The 17719-nt window shown below is 35.0% G+C and overlaps 1 protein-coding gene across 1 annotated transcript in view; it reads left to right on the top strand.

Annotated features, from left to right (window-relative positions):
- Positions 1-251: 251 nt before the first annotated feature.
- The window catches only part of LOC106138476 (mucin-2), a 41093-nt gene continuing 23625 nt past the window's right edge, over positions 252-17719 (top strand). The window contains exons 1-3 of the mRNA XM_013339629.2: positions 252-834; positions 2998-3450; positions 4316-5019. Of these exons, the coding sequence (XP_013195083.2) occupies positions 252-834; positions 2998-3450; positions 4316-5019 (1740 nt within the window). The remainder of the gene's footprint in view (positions 835-2997; positions 3451-4315; positions 5020-17719) is intronic.

The following is a 17719-nucleotide window of genomic DNA, read 5'->3' as shown; positions in this document are numbered from 1 at the left end:
CCATTTTAGAATATACACAATTTACTGAAGGAGTTAGGATGCCTGCAGCATTAGTTAGATGTGAAAATAATTTTGCTACAACAGTCATACAAAACACTAGACCAGAAAAAATGGAATTAGTTATTACAGCACCTTTTAATGTTCAGCTGTATAATGATAATACAATTAAAATAAATAATATCAGTAGCTTTAGTAATAAACAGATAAATGAACTATTAACAAAAAATTTAAATAAACTAAATTTAGATCATATGAATCAGGAAGAAAAAGAAATTATAGGTAGTATTTGCAAAGAGTATAAAGATATATTTTATTGTGAGGATATTCCACTGTCATTCACAAATGAAGTTAAACACCAAATTAGAACTAAAAACGAAGATCCTATTCACATAAAAGCACGAAGAGCACCTCCTGCTCAAACAGCCGAAATTAGAAATCAAGTAGAAAAGTTGTTAAAAGATAATGTTATTGAAAAATCATTCTCACCTTGGAGTGCACCAGTACATTTGGTACCCAAGAAGATAGATAACTCAGGAAAGCAAAAATGGCGTATGGTCATTGACTATAGGCGGTTAAATGATATAACAGTTGATGACAAATATCCATTACCGAATATTAATGATTTATTTGATATGTTAGGTAACAGCATGTACTTTACCACTCTTGATTTAGCTAGTGGGTACCACCAACTAGAAGTAGAAGAAGCTGATAAAATGAAAACAGCGTTCAGTACACCTTTTGGACATTATCAGTTTAACCGTATGCCCTTTGGCCTCAAAACAGCTCCTGCAACATTTCAGCGAGCCATGGACAATGTCTTAAGAGGTCTGCAAGGTATACACTGCCTTGTGTACCTTGATGACGTCATTATATTTTCAAAAAGCCTTCAGGAACATGCAGATAAACTTAGAGCAGTTTTTGACAGATTTCGAGAAACAAATTTAAAAGTACAACTCGATAAATCTAATTTTTTAAGAAAAGAAGTACTTTACTTAGGTCATACAATAACAGACGAAGGATTAAAACCTAATAATGACAAGATAGATGCTGTACTTAAGTACCCAATACCAAAAACAACCACAGAAATCAAAAGTTTTTTAGGTTTAATAGGCTATTATAGAAAATTTATTAAAGATTTTGCTAAGATAACAAAACCCCTTACGTCATGTCTAAAGAAAGGCAAAAAGATAATTTTAGATGAAGAATACATAAATAGTTTTGAAACATGTAAAAAATTACTAACCAATGCTCCATTGTTACAATTTCCAGACTTTAAAAAACCATTTATTTTAACTACCGATGCATCAAATCATGCAATTGGTGCAGTTTTGTCACAAGGAACAATAGGTTCTGACAAACCCATAGCCTATGCTAGCCGTACATTAAGTGACACGGAAACTAGATACAGCACTATTGAAAAAGAGTTGCTAGCAGTAATATGGGCAGTAAAACATTTTAGACCCTATTTATGGGGAAATAAATTTTATATCTATACCGACCATCGTCCACTTGCTTGGTTATATTCACTTAATGAGCCAAATAGCAAATTAACAAGGTGGAGGTTAAGATTAGAAGAGTATGACTTTGAAATATATTATAAAAAAGGAGCACAAAATACCAACGCAGATGCACTTTCAAGAATAAAAATAAATTGTATAGATGAAATAAATAAATCCATTATATTTAAATCTAACGGAAAAATATTAAAAAATATTAGAATTAATGCAACAGATAACGACGATGTATCTATGATAGTTAACGTAGACAGAAATAAAGAAGAAGAGTTAGATGAATTCGTTCGAAACGTAGCAGAAGAATTGTTAGGAAATAATAATAAGGAAATATTAGTAGATAATGAAAATGAGGAAGAAATAGAAATAATAGAACTTTCAGATTCTGAATCATACAAAACAATTAATTTAGGACAAGACTTATCACCGGAACCGATAGACATTTCAGATTCGGATGATGGAGCTACAGCTCATTCCATTTCCAATAGAGAACATGAAGGTATCCCAATATTAAACGAAGCTGTTGATACAAAGCCTAAACAAATATTAGTTTACACTTGGTTTAAAAATGATATTTGTGTCAAAGACATATCTAATAATAAACAAAGAATATTAGAAGTCCACATGCCAGCAACTAACAATGAACATTTAGTGAAGAAATTCTTAAAAGAATATGTTGATTTTAAACACAAATATTTCATTTATTACGAATCACCCATTTTTAGACAGTCATTTAGCAAAGTAGTCACTAACCTATATAAAAAGGGTACACAAAATTTGGTAGAATGTACAGAAAGAATAGTAAATATTACAGACGAAAACGATCAGAGGGAAGCAATTTTAAAATATCATGAAGGTAAAACTTGCCACAGAGGAATTAGGGAAACTCTTACTAGGCTTAAGCGAGACTATTGGTGGCCGAATATGAAAGAAACTGTTTCAGCTATAATTAATGGTTGCGAACCGTGCCGAAAGATGAAGTATGAAAGAAAACCTATAAAACCACACATACAATTAACCCAAACACAACTCACTCCATTCGAAGAAGTTTTTATGGATTTATTTTACATTGAAAATAATTATTATGTAACAATAGTAGACGCTTTTAGCAAACTTGGACAAGCATTTTACATACCAAATAGAAGTACACCGGAAGTAGTACAAGCTTTGATAAAATATTTTAGTGTGTATGGATTACCGAAGAAAATTAATAGTGATCCCGGAACTGAATTCAATAATAAATTAATCAAAGAATTGTTAGAATTATATAAAATAGAGATGCATGTAGGAACACCAAACAACCCTAACTCAATGGCTATTGTTGAAAGATTCCATTCAACCATACAAGAAATATATAGGTTAGCCAAATAAGAGAAAACTGATTTAGATGCAGCATCTGTTATGACATATTCTATTATGGCATATAATAACACCATACATAGCGCAACAAATTTCACACCATTCGAAATAATCTTTGGTCATACAGACTCAGGAAACGTATTTAATATAGACAGAGATAAACATTTCTTACAAAAACTAGTACAAGATCATAGAAAAAGGTTAAAAGTTTTATACGAGTATATAAGCGAAAAATTAGAAACGGACAAAATTAAAGTTAGAGAAAAGAAAGGTGGAGAAATACCAATACCAGAAATAAAGGACGAAGATGACGTTTATATGAAAACCACTAGAACTAGAAAAGCAAAAGAATTACCGCGTTACGAAAAAGCTAAAGTTTCAGGAAAAGTTACTAGGAATATAGTACCAGTAGATTTTAAGAAAAGAAAAACTAAAGTAGCTATTAAGAATATTAAACGACCTCCGCAGGTGGCAGGTTGCAGTCGGAATACTTGTGGGACTAGCGGGAAGAGTATGCAGCCTAAATCTGCAAAATCTCAGCCACAATCCAGGGATAGCACCAATTCGGATGGGATCAGCAGTGATTCAGAATAATCACTGGACCATAATTAAGACAATAGATTTAGATACTATAGTAAGCCATTTATATAATAATAGTAATGAGTACTTTAAACTTAAAAATATACTTAGTTCAGATAGGTCTTTAAATAATGAGTTCGCTGGGTTATTAATACAAATAGAATCATTTATGGAACTAACTGAAGATAGGTTACATCAATTAGTACCGAATAGGCGGATAAAGAGAGGATTACTAAACCCGTTAGGTTCGCTTATTAAAACCATTTCTGGTAATTTAGATCATGAAGATGCTATAAGATATAACGCTGAAATAAGTTATCTCAAAAATAGAGAACATTCAATGGAAAGAAAAATATCATTAATGCAAAAAGCTTTTGATAAATTAGTTAATATATCTGATGATTTAAAGTATAACATCATCCATTTAAATTATAAAACTTTACATATAGATAGTTTAGAGAATAAAACTCATATAGTTCTAAGTCAAATGAACACTCTGTATCAAATTCTAAATAACTTTCGAACCATCTATAACGTTGTACAAGAATTAGAAACAGCAATTGCTTTTAGCAAACTTCACACATTACATGCATCAATAATAAACTCTACAGAGTTAGTTGACATTTTAACTGAAGTAGAAAAACAAGAACGTTTAATATACCCAGTTAGTAGAGATAATTTAGTTAAGCTTGAGAGAAATATAGTTTTAAAATCCTACTTAGATAATAATAGATTAATTTTTATTTTAGAAATTCCTTTAATAGATACAGACACATATATATATTACAAAATAATCCCAATACCTGTCCAAGATCCAGTTAACCACCATACCTATGCTATTATTCCACAATACCCATACCTTTTAGTGAATGGATTAAAATACATACCCGTAGCTAGCTCCTGTGAAGAAATAGAAGATAACCAATACCTCTGCAAAGATACAAGCACGGTACCCTATTCTCCTACAACATGCATTGAACAAATAATGCTCACAAAAGACGACTATTCAGAATGCTTCAAGAAACCAATCATACTGGAAAGCACGAAGATACAAAAAGTAGCTGATGATACCTGGTTGTTATACTCTACGATTGACATTCCCTTGACTGAGAGCTGTGGAGCAGAAATCCAACAACACTTCGTAAAAGGAACTTACATCGTCACACCAAGTCGAAACTGTACTACTCGCATCAGAGAAGAAATTATAAAACCATTTCAAACTAAAACACCCACATCAGATGTTTTAAGAATGAGAGCGATCCAGATTCCTGAAAGCCACGCTGAAATCAAGAAAGAAATAAAACAATCAGATCTTCGCAACATAGACTTAACGGATATCAAAAGTTTACTAAATAGTGCAAAGTATACCATTGAAAGTAATAATGATAGTGGACAGATAGACATTACAACAGATATAAGTGTATGGACATTAACCGTAATAGCTGTATTAATTTTAATAGGAATTATTGTTTCTTTAAAAATATTCAACGACTTCATCGTCTCAAAACGAAATCATCCCCAATCACCTGCTGTACAAACCCCAGATGATTTCGCTCTTAGGGAGGGAGGAGTTAAGGGTAGTAAACCCCCTCAATTTAGATTACTATGCAATAATAAATAAAATAGTCGGCGTTATTAAATAATGTTGCAAAACAATAAAGTAGGTTACTAAATCAGCAAAATTGTCATATATAAGTAGTATTAAGATAGAATTAGTTGAATATTGTGTTAATCAATAAAGAGTGCAGTTACTCTGCCGGTCGAAATTAAAGTTGGTTTTTTTTTAAACCAACCCACTGGCCACCACTTGACTCGTGCCTTTCAGGCATAATTTTTATATTTCCAATAGTTTGGCTTGACCATTATGACCCTACATCAAGTGTTCCAGATCTTCGATTTTTATATATTTATTCCCCGTTACAAATAATAGATAAACTTGATATTGTGACAGGAAATGAACCTGACCTTTGTAAACTTTCTTCTGCATCTCCGTAACACGGGCATAATAATATGCATAAATGTAAATCGCACAGTTGGTCACCAGTATTTCCCGAAGCTGTTTCCGGCGCGCGCGCAGCCACTTTCACTCGTTCAAGGGCAGGTTTCGCGGGAAAAAGCGACACATCTGTGATCGACAGATAAGGTGATGGTGTCCGTCATCACTCTTACTTTGCCGTTCATTTTCTGATCTGTTATGTAGTACCTGTCATGGCCGTTCGAAAGACGGACAGTCGATGGTCGAACGGATGAAGCAGCTGAACATAAAATAAATCTACAACCTACTTAGGTGACATTTATAACCAAGGACTAGGAACTGATTTTGTAGGAAGTATAGTCGCAAAGTTAGTTATTCACTACAGATGAGAGAAGGAGGAAAGAAAAGAGGAATAATCAGTTAAAAATTACTATACGAGTATTGTTGGACATGAAATAAAAATATTTGACAATCTACATATGTATACTAATATTATAAAGCTGAAGAGTTTGTTTGTTTGTTTGAACGCGCTAATCTCAGGAACTACTGGTCCAAATTGAAAATATATTTTTGCGTTGAATAAACCATTTATCGAGGAAGGCTTTAAGCTATATAAGATCATGCTGCAACTATTAGGAGCGAAAAAATAATGGAAAATGTGACAAAAAACGGGGAAAATCTATCCGTTAATCGCCTTTTACGACATCCATGGGAGAGACCTGTTCTAAAGTTCCGGGAACCACACGGCATAACAATCTAATTTGATTATTTTATTTTTCTTCATGCTTCAGTTCATAATGTCATTAATCCCATGTTTTATTACTCTGTAAGAGATTTAAAATTACCTTTCCACGTTCCGGCGAAGAGCGAAACTTTCTACCGTCAGTTGTAAACTGTTATAGCTATTACTAGCTGCGCCCGCGACTTCGTCCGCGTGGAATAGTTATTTTGGGCATCATTGAAGCCCTCAAGGGTGAATAATTTCCATGTTTTTTTCACATTTTCCATTATTTCTTTGCTCGAAATAGTTGCAGCGTGATGTTATATAAACAAAAGCCTTTCTCGATAAATGGTCTATTCAACGCAAAAAGAATTTTTCAATTCGTACCTGTAGTTCCTGAGATTAGCGCTTCAAACAAACAAACTCTTCAGCTTTATAATATTAGTATAGATTACTGACTTATACTCGTAACTATTATATGATACAAAGATTGTTATAAAGTTTTGATTCAAGACTTCAAGATGTCCAATGTCAAACCGACCAGTCTTGGAAATTGGTGATGCACTTTCATTAGGATGTCATATTGACCGCCTTAAAAAAAAGTGGCTCTCAGTTTGCAGAAAGATACAAAGTATCAGATCCATACATACATATAATCGCGTCAAAATCCCTTACGGGATAGACAGAGCCCGCAGTCCTGAAAAGACTCATAGGCCACGTTCAGCTGTTTGGCTGAATGATAGAATTGAGATTCAAATAGTGACAGGTTGCTAGCGCACCGCCTAAAAAAAGAACCCAAGTTTATATGCCTATCTCTTACTCGCCTTTTACGACATCCATGGGAACGATATGGAGTGGTCCTTTTCTTTTTTTTATAAGAAACTTTAACAAAGCGTATGTTTTTACTAGAAACTAAGAAAAAACATACGCTTTGCTTGTAACTCTTACTTAACTACCATAATTCTACCCGTGACCAAACCGGTCACCTGACCAACAATACATTTGACTGACTGGTCAGCACAATAGCAGGTGTCATCCCACACGGGGTCAATGAACCCACTTTCGCCTAGAAAGCTTTTAATATGATTATGGATATCAGTAAAAACCGGAGGCATTTGTATACAGATTAAGAGTAAAATTACATACATACATACAAACATATAGTCAAGTCTATATCCCTTGCGGGATAGACAGAGTCAAAAAACCAACAGTCTCGAAAAAACTTGTGGATTTCAATCCGCGTTCAGCTGTTTGGCTTAATGATATAATTGAAATTCATATAGTGATAAGTTACTACCCCGCCGCCTTAAAGAAGAATTCCACATTTATAAGCCAATCCCTTAGTCGCCTTTTACGACATCCATGGAAAAGAGATCGTGTGATCCTATTCTTTATTCCATTAGTGCCGGGAACCACGCGGATAGTTAATATACAGTTATTTATAGAGTAACAGTCTTAAACACATTCCTACATAACAGTGTTATATTATAACTTATTTCTCAACAAAACAACAGCAGTCCGATTCGCGATGATACGAGTATGCCGGCGTCGCGTGCGCGTGCGCTACACCCGATAGCGATTTAGATCACTGGGCTAACTGTGTCCACTGTCGTGCGTTACGTTATTCGTTTATAATAATAACGTGTTATTCAAAATATTACGCACACGTATTACGTTACGTCTTACTCAGACTATCACGGTGTTGTCAGAGTCTTTGAACGCCACGGCTTGATTATGGAATAGAGATTCAGGAATGAAGTTGGAAAACCGCCTTAAAGAACACCACATACACAAATAACAGGGTAGACAGAGCCAACAATCTGGCAAAGACTGATTGGAAAATCGGTAGCAATTTCTTTTGATTGATTTATTCATTCATATAGCCACATCTATAACCTTTGCGGAGTAGACAGAGCCTTGAAGAGACCGATAGGCCACGTTCAGCTGTTTGGCTTCATGATAGAATTGAGAGTGAAATAGTGACAGGCTAGCTCATGACCTAAAAGAAGAATCCCGAGTTTATAAGCCTATCCATTAGTCGCCATTAACGACATCCACGGGAATGATATGATGTGTATTATATACTATTCTTTTTTTTATTGGCGCCAGGAACCACACGGCACTTATACGTGCACACTGTACAAATTATGTCAATGCCGTGTGAGAATGGACACAAACAAATTCCTGTGGTACATCGGCCGGCGGCTTTCCGCGGGAAACGACATCTAGAGCGTAGCTGTTTTCACTGCGCGATGCAATTCGGTGCAACGCGGACATATTTCACAAATAGTATACAGGGTGACATTTAAAACAACTGCATCCTTTTAAACATAGACTATACCCATGCTTCTGAGCCGTTTGAGCCTATTTTTATTTAAATTAAACGTCATTTTCACATTTAAAAAACCCTCAAAAACTACGTCACACGCTTTATTAAAGACCAATACTACAAAAAGAAATTAAAACGAAACATGTAAATAAATGTCTGAAAAATAAATTATTTTTCTACTATCAAGAGCAAGTAAAGTACAGAGTTGTCGAGATCGCTCAGCTGAATGAATTGTGTCGTTGACCTCTGAATCTTACTCCCTGTATGGTGTGTCCCCGGGCCGTCCGGAACAATGAAATAAAACTTTAAATACTGCACTGCGTTTATTGTGACCGAAAATATAATATTTAGATCAATTTTATAATGTGGAAAGACGAACTCTTACGTGGAAGAGGTAAAAAGGAAGGAAGAGTCCTTTTTTAATGTTACCAGGCTGTGTGTTCCGGCGCATAAAAATCCTATTCATAACTCTCGTCATGCAAGCTCGTCGGTTTCGGGTACTCTTGACCAGACCTTTCTCTAGAACGTCACCGATTTGATCAAGGTACGTTCATCTAGGCCTTCCCAAACCAACAGTTACATTCTCACTTCCTTTATATATTTGCTTAGACAACCTGCTTTCATTCATACAAATAGTGAGATAAACATTTTATATTAATGAGCATATAGTGCATCTATTGCAATGATCCAATACGGGTTAAGTTCGAGTCGCTTCGTGGAAAAACTTATACATACGTACATATGGTCACGTCTATATCCCTTGCGGGGTAGACAGAGCCAACAGTCTGGAAAAGACTGAAGGGCCACGTTCAGCTATTTGGAAAAACTTGATTCACCAAATCCAGGTTCAAGGTCAAAATACACACCCTTACTCCACTCATTATGACCACGATTTGTGACCATAAATCTATTTATGGTCGTAACATTATTATATATCATAATGTGTGTAATATTCAGTACGATACAAGCAAAACCTTTCCCCATGGTATAATTGACTGGTAGATAATGCTACTAGCATTAAGTCCGCCATTTGTATTTAGTGCAATAAAGTTTAAAAAGTAATTAAAAATCGATCTAATTAAATTAAAAATGATGTTTTCATTCGTTGGTAACCACCATTATTTCCCAAACATTTGGTCCTAACTGTAAATACTAAAAACATACATATGATCACGTCTATATCCCTAGCGGGGTAGACAGAGCCACCAGACTTGAAAAGACTGATAGGCCACGCTCAGCTGTTTAGCTTTGTGATAGAATTGACATTCAAATAGTGACAGGTTGCTAGCCCATCGCCTAAAAGAGGAATCCCAAGTTTATAAGCCTATCCCTTAGTCGCCTTTTACGTCATCCGTGGTAAAGAGATGGAGTGGTTCTATTCTTTTTTGTAATGGTGGCGGGAACCACACGGCACAAATACTAAAAATTAACTTATAATTTCACGTTCACAGTAAAACGATCATGTTTTTAATAAATATGGCGAGTTTTAATGTTGTTTCGTGTTACATAAGTATTATTTAAGTATTGTTCATTCATTGCTTCCTTATAATTCACTGGACATTCGAAATCTTTTGCATTCCCACACAAACACTCGTTATACATAAAAAATTATAGCATTTATCACGCTACACTGTTAATTAAAAACTGTACAGTACTTGTATAAGCCCTTATGTGTCACATTTTAGGCCTTACGAGGTAGACAGAGCCAACAATCTTGAAAAGTCTGAGAAAGCCGTCTTAAGACTATTCTCTTTCCACTTTGTTCGCTCTGCACAGTCTTCTTTTTAAGATAGGTATATCATCTTTTACAAAGTCAAGCTCAATTAATCCTTTTGCCGTGTGGTTTGGTTTCCGGCACGAATAGAAAAAAGAATAGGACCACTTCATCTCTTTCCCATGGATGTCGTAAAAGGCGACTAAGGGGCAGGCTTATAAACTTGGGATTCTACTTTTAGGCGATGGGCTAGCAACCTGTCACTATTTGAATCTCAATTCTATCTTAAAAGACTGTTACAGACTTACAAGACTGTTGGCTCTGTCTACCCCGCAAGGGATATAGACGTGATTATATGTATGTATGTATGGCAAAAGGTCAGGTCAAGAGTACCCAAAACTGATAAGCTTACATGAAAAGAATTATGAACGTGGACGAAGAGAAATAATTTATGCAGGGATTGTGGCAGGTGGAAGTCTCTGCCTACCCCTTAGGGAGAGAGGCGTGATTTTATGTATGTATGTATGTATTTGTTTTATGGATATAGCATAGTTTATACAGTACAAATAGCCGTGTCATTACAGCTTAAAGGTTTCTAAGAACAAATTTACTTTCTCTACAACTACTAGGAAATTCATTTATCGTGACAACACATTAATTAATCTGCCATCGTAATTTCAATGAAACTATGCTTGGTATTGCAATGTTTAACGTATATTTAAGATGGAATTTTATTGCTTGCTGCAGTGTAGTTTGTTCCGCCGCTTCTTCTACACTTGCGCTTTGGAAGCGGTAGTAGTTATAATTAGATTTAAGTGATGTGACGTCAATAAGTGATACTTGTATCCAATTTTGAAAATAAATCTATTCTATTCTAATCAACTTGTAAATGTGAAATTGTGAAAGCCCTAATCCTACGGATTCTATTTCACGCCTGTTCATGATGAACAGGCGTGAAATAGAATCCGTAGGATGTTCATGATGAACAGGCGTGAAATAGAATCCGTAGGATTATAGGAAAATTACTGATACTCTGACTAAGAACATTACTTTAGCCAGGAGATTCGTTATTACATAGGCCTCCTTTTGCCCTAGAACTGGCTCTTAGTAAGGTTAAATGTATTTGTTAAAAAAAATAGGTTTTGTAACATAAAGTTTACAGTACAAAAGTCTGTATTATTGTAACTCCGACACTAAAAAAGAAAAGAAAATATCAGTTTATTTTACAATTTATAACAAAACATCAAACGAACGAATATGTATGAATCGTCCTGAATCGTTAATATTTAAAAAAAATCCCACATTTTTTAATTGTTATAATTGAGAGCGCTCCAATAAACCATTCATACATACATTACATACCTACATATAATCACGTCTATATCCCTTGCGGGGTAGACAGAGCCAGAGAGAACAGTTTTGAAAAGATAAACCATTCATTTGACATAATATTTTACAAAGTATTCTCATTTCACTTTCCAATCCAACAATTCACATTTAATTACACTAATTGACATTATTGTCCACTCTAATTAAGGAATAGTATTTTTGTTATGTCATGTTACGAAATAACGGTAGTGCGATAACTTCACAATCGCGTTTTGTATAACCACGAACTAATTCCCAAATATCTGGTTTAGAACCTCGTGTTGTGTTCAATGCTGAGAAAACTCTATTAGATAAATGCCCCGAAATCGGAATTGCGTCACGAGATTGTTACGAGAATAGATTAATTAGAGTACGGAAGAATAAGCTCGTAATTAATTGTTACTATTTTTATGTTTTTTGTAACAAAAGTTTTGGGCGTTTTATATTTTATCAACCATGTTTTATAAATACACGAACTTAACTCCGAGTGAAGCCTTACGGTTATTCGAGTTGATATAGAAATGCTTTTTCGAGTATTACTTTTCTTATTCTTGCCGTGTAGTTCCCGGAACCAATGTGAAAAAGAATAGGACCGCTACATTTCATTTCCCATGGATGTCGTAAGAGGTGACTAAGGAATAGGCTTATAAACTTGGGATTCTTATTTTAGGCGATGGGCTGGCAACCTGTCACTATTTGAATCTCAATTCTATCACAAAGTTAAACAGCTGAACGTGGTCTATCAGTCTCTTCAAGACTGTTGGCTCTATCTAGCCCGCAAGTGATATTCACGTGACTATGTGAATGAATGACTCTTCTTGTCCAGTCGAAATGGAGACGATATTTAGCCCTGCTTTACTATATATGCAATGCAATGTATCTTATATAGAGATGTGGGTTGAATGTGAAAAACACAAATCATAAACTAGATCATAATTATTTCTTATTTTATGCACAGGGCTTCTAGTTATTTAGGAATATTGTCAAAATAATTTGCTTTAGTTTAGCTTCTTTTTAGTGAAATATGATCAATGTTAGGTTGAGAGGTTATATCAAGATTAGTTTTATCTCTCTAACTCATAATTACAGAAGCAATATAAACTTCACAGATGAAGCGATTCAATTTTCAATTTAATGTGTATGAAGTATGCAGTGATCGTGGCAAGTGGAAAGATGTAGTTTTTTTTATTTATGCATGTGTATGTATATAATTTTCAAAAAATCACCCTTCAACGCTGTCAGCTACAGCGCTCTCTTTAAAACTAACGTCACTTCTATAAATTATATGTTTTACAAAAATTTACGCAATTCACTGAATGAGTATGACGGCGAAAAACAAAAGACAAGTCGGGGCAAGTCAAAACAAGTCGACGTAAGAATGAAAGTGGCCCGACCGGTCGCGGCGAAAGCCGAACAAAAAGTGTCAGAATCCGTGACCGCGGTGTTGTAATAGTCCGATTTTGATGCGAACTTACTCAACAGTTAGCACCTGTTTTTAGGAAGGACGCGCTAAATGCTTTCTATTCTATGTATGTTAAATATTTTAGTTCCGTTTTGACGATATAATAGAACCCTTGCTATCTCTGTCTGATCGTGAGCTAATGTGATGCGTTTTGTTCAATGCGACCTGGAACTAGTAGAACCTAGTTTCTTTTTTCTTAATTTTTCTACATCCCGGGATCATAAGTAGTAAAAGACTCTTCATGGTGTGGCGCATAGGAGATAATTTAAAGATTTATAGTCTTAATAGAGACTTAAATTTAAGTCTTGAACATAGCTTAGGTAACCACATAAATCCTGGTATTCACAAGCTGAATTCCTATGTTAGGAAACGTCTAATGGGTACTCTGATAAATAGGGACAGACAGACGGACAAACATTCTTGTTGCAATGTAGTAATTGGTGCTAGTGATGTTGGCAAATCGACTAAACGTGCTTAGGACGCACGTAGTTTACGATTAGTTAGTTTAGTCAACATTCAGATGACCATGGGATAGTTTAGTGACAGAATTTAAAATAGTAGACGAAGTGGTGCCGTGTGATTTCCCGCACTATAGAATAGAACCACTCCATGTCTGTCCCGCGCATGTCGTAAAAAGCGGCTAAGGGATGGGCTTATAAACTCTGGATATCTCTTGTAGGCGATGGGCTAGCAACCTGTCGATGTTTGAATCTCAATTCTATCATTAAGCCAAACAGCTGAACGTGGCCTATCACTCTTTTTAAGACTGTTGGTCCTGTCTTCCCCGCAAGGAATATAGAACGTGATTATATATATGTATCATAACATCGAAAACATTGTTATCAAACCAAAGCATTGGTGCCCCGAACAATTGACCCCTCGCTGGCTTATAATTGGTCCACAAAACTCATTGTTGCCAAAATAATGGCCGTATTCAAATGTACATATCGCAACGCAAGTTATCCTTCGCCGATTTTGATCTACATACAATGAGAACCTGTTTTGTTGATGGGGTGTTCAACCTTGATGTCTATCTTAACTTGTGTTATGACAAAAAGGTTTGTAAGAATGGAAAAGTTTTGATAGCCAAGGGTTTAAAGCTATTAAATTGGGTACTAATAAATATATATTGCCCAATTAACATAAGGCTCTATAATATGCCGAACGAGCCTTTAAATATTGTGCCTGTAGGTTCTGTTTACCACAAAAAAGTATCTACCAAATTGGACCGCATTTTATCTTAAGTTAAAAATATAAACAACTACTACTGGAAAACTAAAACTAGCAAAAACTGGTTGTAAAATAAAATAAAAAAAATACATAAATGGCACCTTACCTTATATATTGTAAACTAGAGGCCGCCCGCGACTTCGTCCGCATGGAAACCCTATCAATCCCGCGGGAACTCTGGGATAAAAAGTAGCCTATGTGTTATTCTGGGTCTTCAGCTACCTACATACCAAATTTCATGGTAATCGGTTCAGTAGTTTTTGCGTGAAAGAGTAACAAACATCCATACAAACTTTCGCCTTTATAATAGTAGTAGGATAAGAAAAAATTCCAAATAATTTAGTATCGCCCAACACCCAAACAGTCAATAAAATAATACCTATTATATCACTGCGGTAATAAAATTTGATCTGATTTCTTACGTAACAAACTAACCAGTTCTTTGACATGCGCCCACGCAGTATAAAAATAATGAGAGCATAGAATAAACTTAATTATTCTTTGAAATATTGCGGGTCTAATTTCACAGATTGAGCTAGTTACAAAGTAAGTTTTAACTTATGTTATGTGTTATCAACTAATTAATACTACATTACTAAATAAATACATTTAAAAATGAACATTTACTGCCCAAGCCAATCAGAAAAGGTTCTTCATCATCATGCCTTGGGGATTTGAACCCAGTACCGTGTATGTCACTTTTCGTCATACCACGAGTATATCTGAGCCAAAAAACCAGAAACTAAATACATTTTTTTTTTTAATTTTGTCACCTTTTTTATGTTGTTTATATTTTGAGTCGATTCTTAAGTATAAAAAAATGACTACTGTAAATTAATAATTATGATTATTACTTCCTGTATATGATATGACCATTTATAAAGAAAAAATAGAATTCATAATATCAGGGTACAAAATAGCTCGATTATTATGTAATTTTATTTATTCCAATTATCAATGTTTCACCACACTTATCAATGAAACATAATATATATCGATTTTAAGGAGACTAAGAAGAAACTCTTTTTTATAAACAAATAAATAAAGTAAAGCTTTCTACTTTACATATAAGTAAAAATAATACAGTGATCGTTGATGTCTTTTGTATGGCACATTTTAGTTGTAATTTTTTCCTGTGTTAATTTAAACATTTTTTAATGTGTTATACGTCCATTCGCTAACAACCACTGAAATAAGCTATTTGCAGAAAAATAATTTTGCCATATATGATATGACTAACTTTATCCCGCAGTTCCGCTCGGGTTACACCAAAAATTACCATTTACCTTTATGAGTTTTCTTAAAAAGAAGTTTATGATTATTGCTGTATAATAAACTATATTTATACGAATTTCATCACATACGGTCCAGCCGTTTTTAATTATAGCACTTATATTTCGTAATTATATTCTAAGAAATATTTCTTTCTATGTAACTCAAAACAAAATCAAAAATGACCTTAACTATTTCAAATCAATCTATAATAATAATCATTTAATAACTCGCACCAACAATGATACCGTAATTAAACAAAATGATTTAAATCCTACGTGACGCCTACATTTCGTTACGACAAGGTTGTATTCAAAGCTCCCACGAACTTTGAAAGCGCCTGCATTATAATTAAATAATAACATACATACAAATCACGTCTTTATCCCTTAAGGGGAAGACAGAGCCTACAAAAGGAGTGGAAGGCTACTTTAAGTGTATAGTCAATAGACCTATCAATACAGTTTATGGATTCGTTGGGCATCGAAATCGGTTAAGCACTTTTTGAAATATTCATTATTTTGTAAAAATTTCAATTTTTCATAATAAATACTTATATAGATAAACATCCACGACCCAGGCTAATCAGAAAAAGTCTCATCATGCCCTGGCCGGGATTCGAACCCGGGACCTCCGGTGTCACAGACAAACGTACTACCGCTGCGCCACAGAGGCCGTCAAGAACGATACATATTACGGAAATGAGATGAAATGGCACTACTCTTAAATGCCGTGAACCACTTATCCATTACGCATTTGTAACATTTCTTAATGGTATTACGAAATATAACACAATAGACATGCGATGTAAACTAACACCATAAAAACACCATCTGAATTGCAATAATAACATTACCATTCGACACGTTAAGGACATACGGACATGCAAACAGACACACACATACATATTGTAATAGCTGTGCTTAGAATGTGTTACAAGGACAAGTTTTCACCCACGCGACTTGCTTTGTCGGGATTTCGTACTAAAGTGATTTTATTAACTTTTTTCTTACGGAACAGAAGTGCCGTGTGGTTCCCGGCACTAATAAAAAAAGAATAGGACCACTCCATCTCTTTCCCATGGATGTCGTAAAAGGCGACTTAGGGATAGGCTTACAAACTGGGGATTCTTTTTTAGGCGATGGGCTAGCAACCTGTCGCTATTTGAATCTCAATTCTATCATTAAGCCTAATAGCTGTACGTGGCCATTCAGTCTTTCCAAGACTGTTGGTTCTGTCTACCCCGCAAGGGATATAGACGTGACCATATACTCGTATATGTATGTAACAATGTAATAAGAAAATGCTGTGATGTGAAACTGTTTTTTGAAATAAGATATAGTAACTTGCCGTGTGGTTCCCGGCACCAGAATAAGAAAAAGAAAGACCAAATCTTTCCTACGGATGTCGTAATGGACGACTAAATTTAGAATTTTTCCTTAAGAATGACAAAAAGAGATACATATATGTATCTCTTCCTGATCGGGAATAGAACCCGGTTACTTACTGAAACTATAAAACAGAGAAATAAACCAACTTTAGTGTAGCTAATTAACGTAAATGGTGACTACAGCTTTCGACTAATCACAAACAAGAATAAGGAAGCTTACAGTAAATTACACTTTCCATCATTCCACATTTTATCTGCGGTGTTAATTTTTAAGCGGAACTTATCTCTCACTTCATTTCCTACTTCATACTTTACTAGAGGCCGCCCGCGACTTCGTCCGCGTGGAAACCCAATCATAACATATCAATCAATCCCGCGGGAACTCCGGGATAAAAATGTATGTTATTCTGGGTCTTCAGCTACCTACATATCAAATTTCATCGTAATCGGTTCAGTAGTTTTTGCGTGAAAGAGTAACAAACATCCATACTAACATCGTGACATACTCACAAACTTTCGCATTTATAATATTAGTAGGTTTTACTTCTATCTCGTGGCGTTAGTCCTAGTTACATCTTCACCTCTCTGGAGAGGAGCCCGGGGTGAGCCCTTTGACCATAATTCTGGATTGGGTGAGTCAGGTATTAACACGAAGCTATAGTTTATTTTCCGACACTTTAGGATCATGAAGATCATCATAGGAACCACTTCAGTTGGGGAGCCCTTGACCTGATGATGGGCAGAACATCACCGATTTGTTCAAAGTACGTTCTTCTAAGCCTTTCCACTCCAACAGTCCCATTCACTCT

Source organism: Amyelois transitella, chromosome 26 (genome assembly GCF_032362555.1).
Source record: "Amyelois transitella isolate CPQ chromosome 26, ilAmyTran1.1, whole genome shotgun sequence".
Classification (NCBI taxonomy): domain Eukaryota; kingdom Metazoa; phylum Arthropoda; class Insecta; order Lepidoptera; family Pyralidae; genus Amyelois; species Amyelois transitella.
The sequence above is the reverse complement of the archived record's forward strand: the minus strand, read 5'-3'. Positions and strand labels throughout refer to the sequence as shown.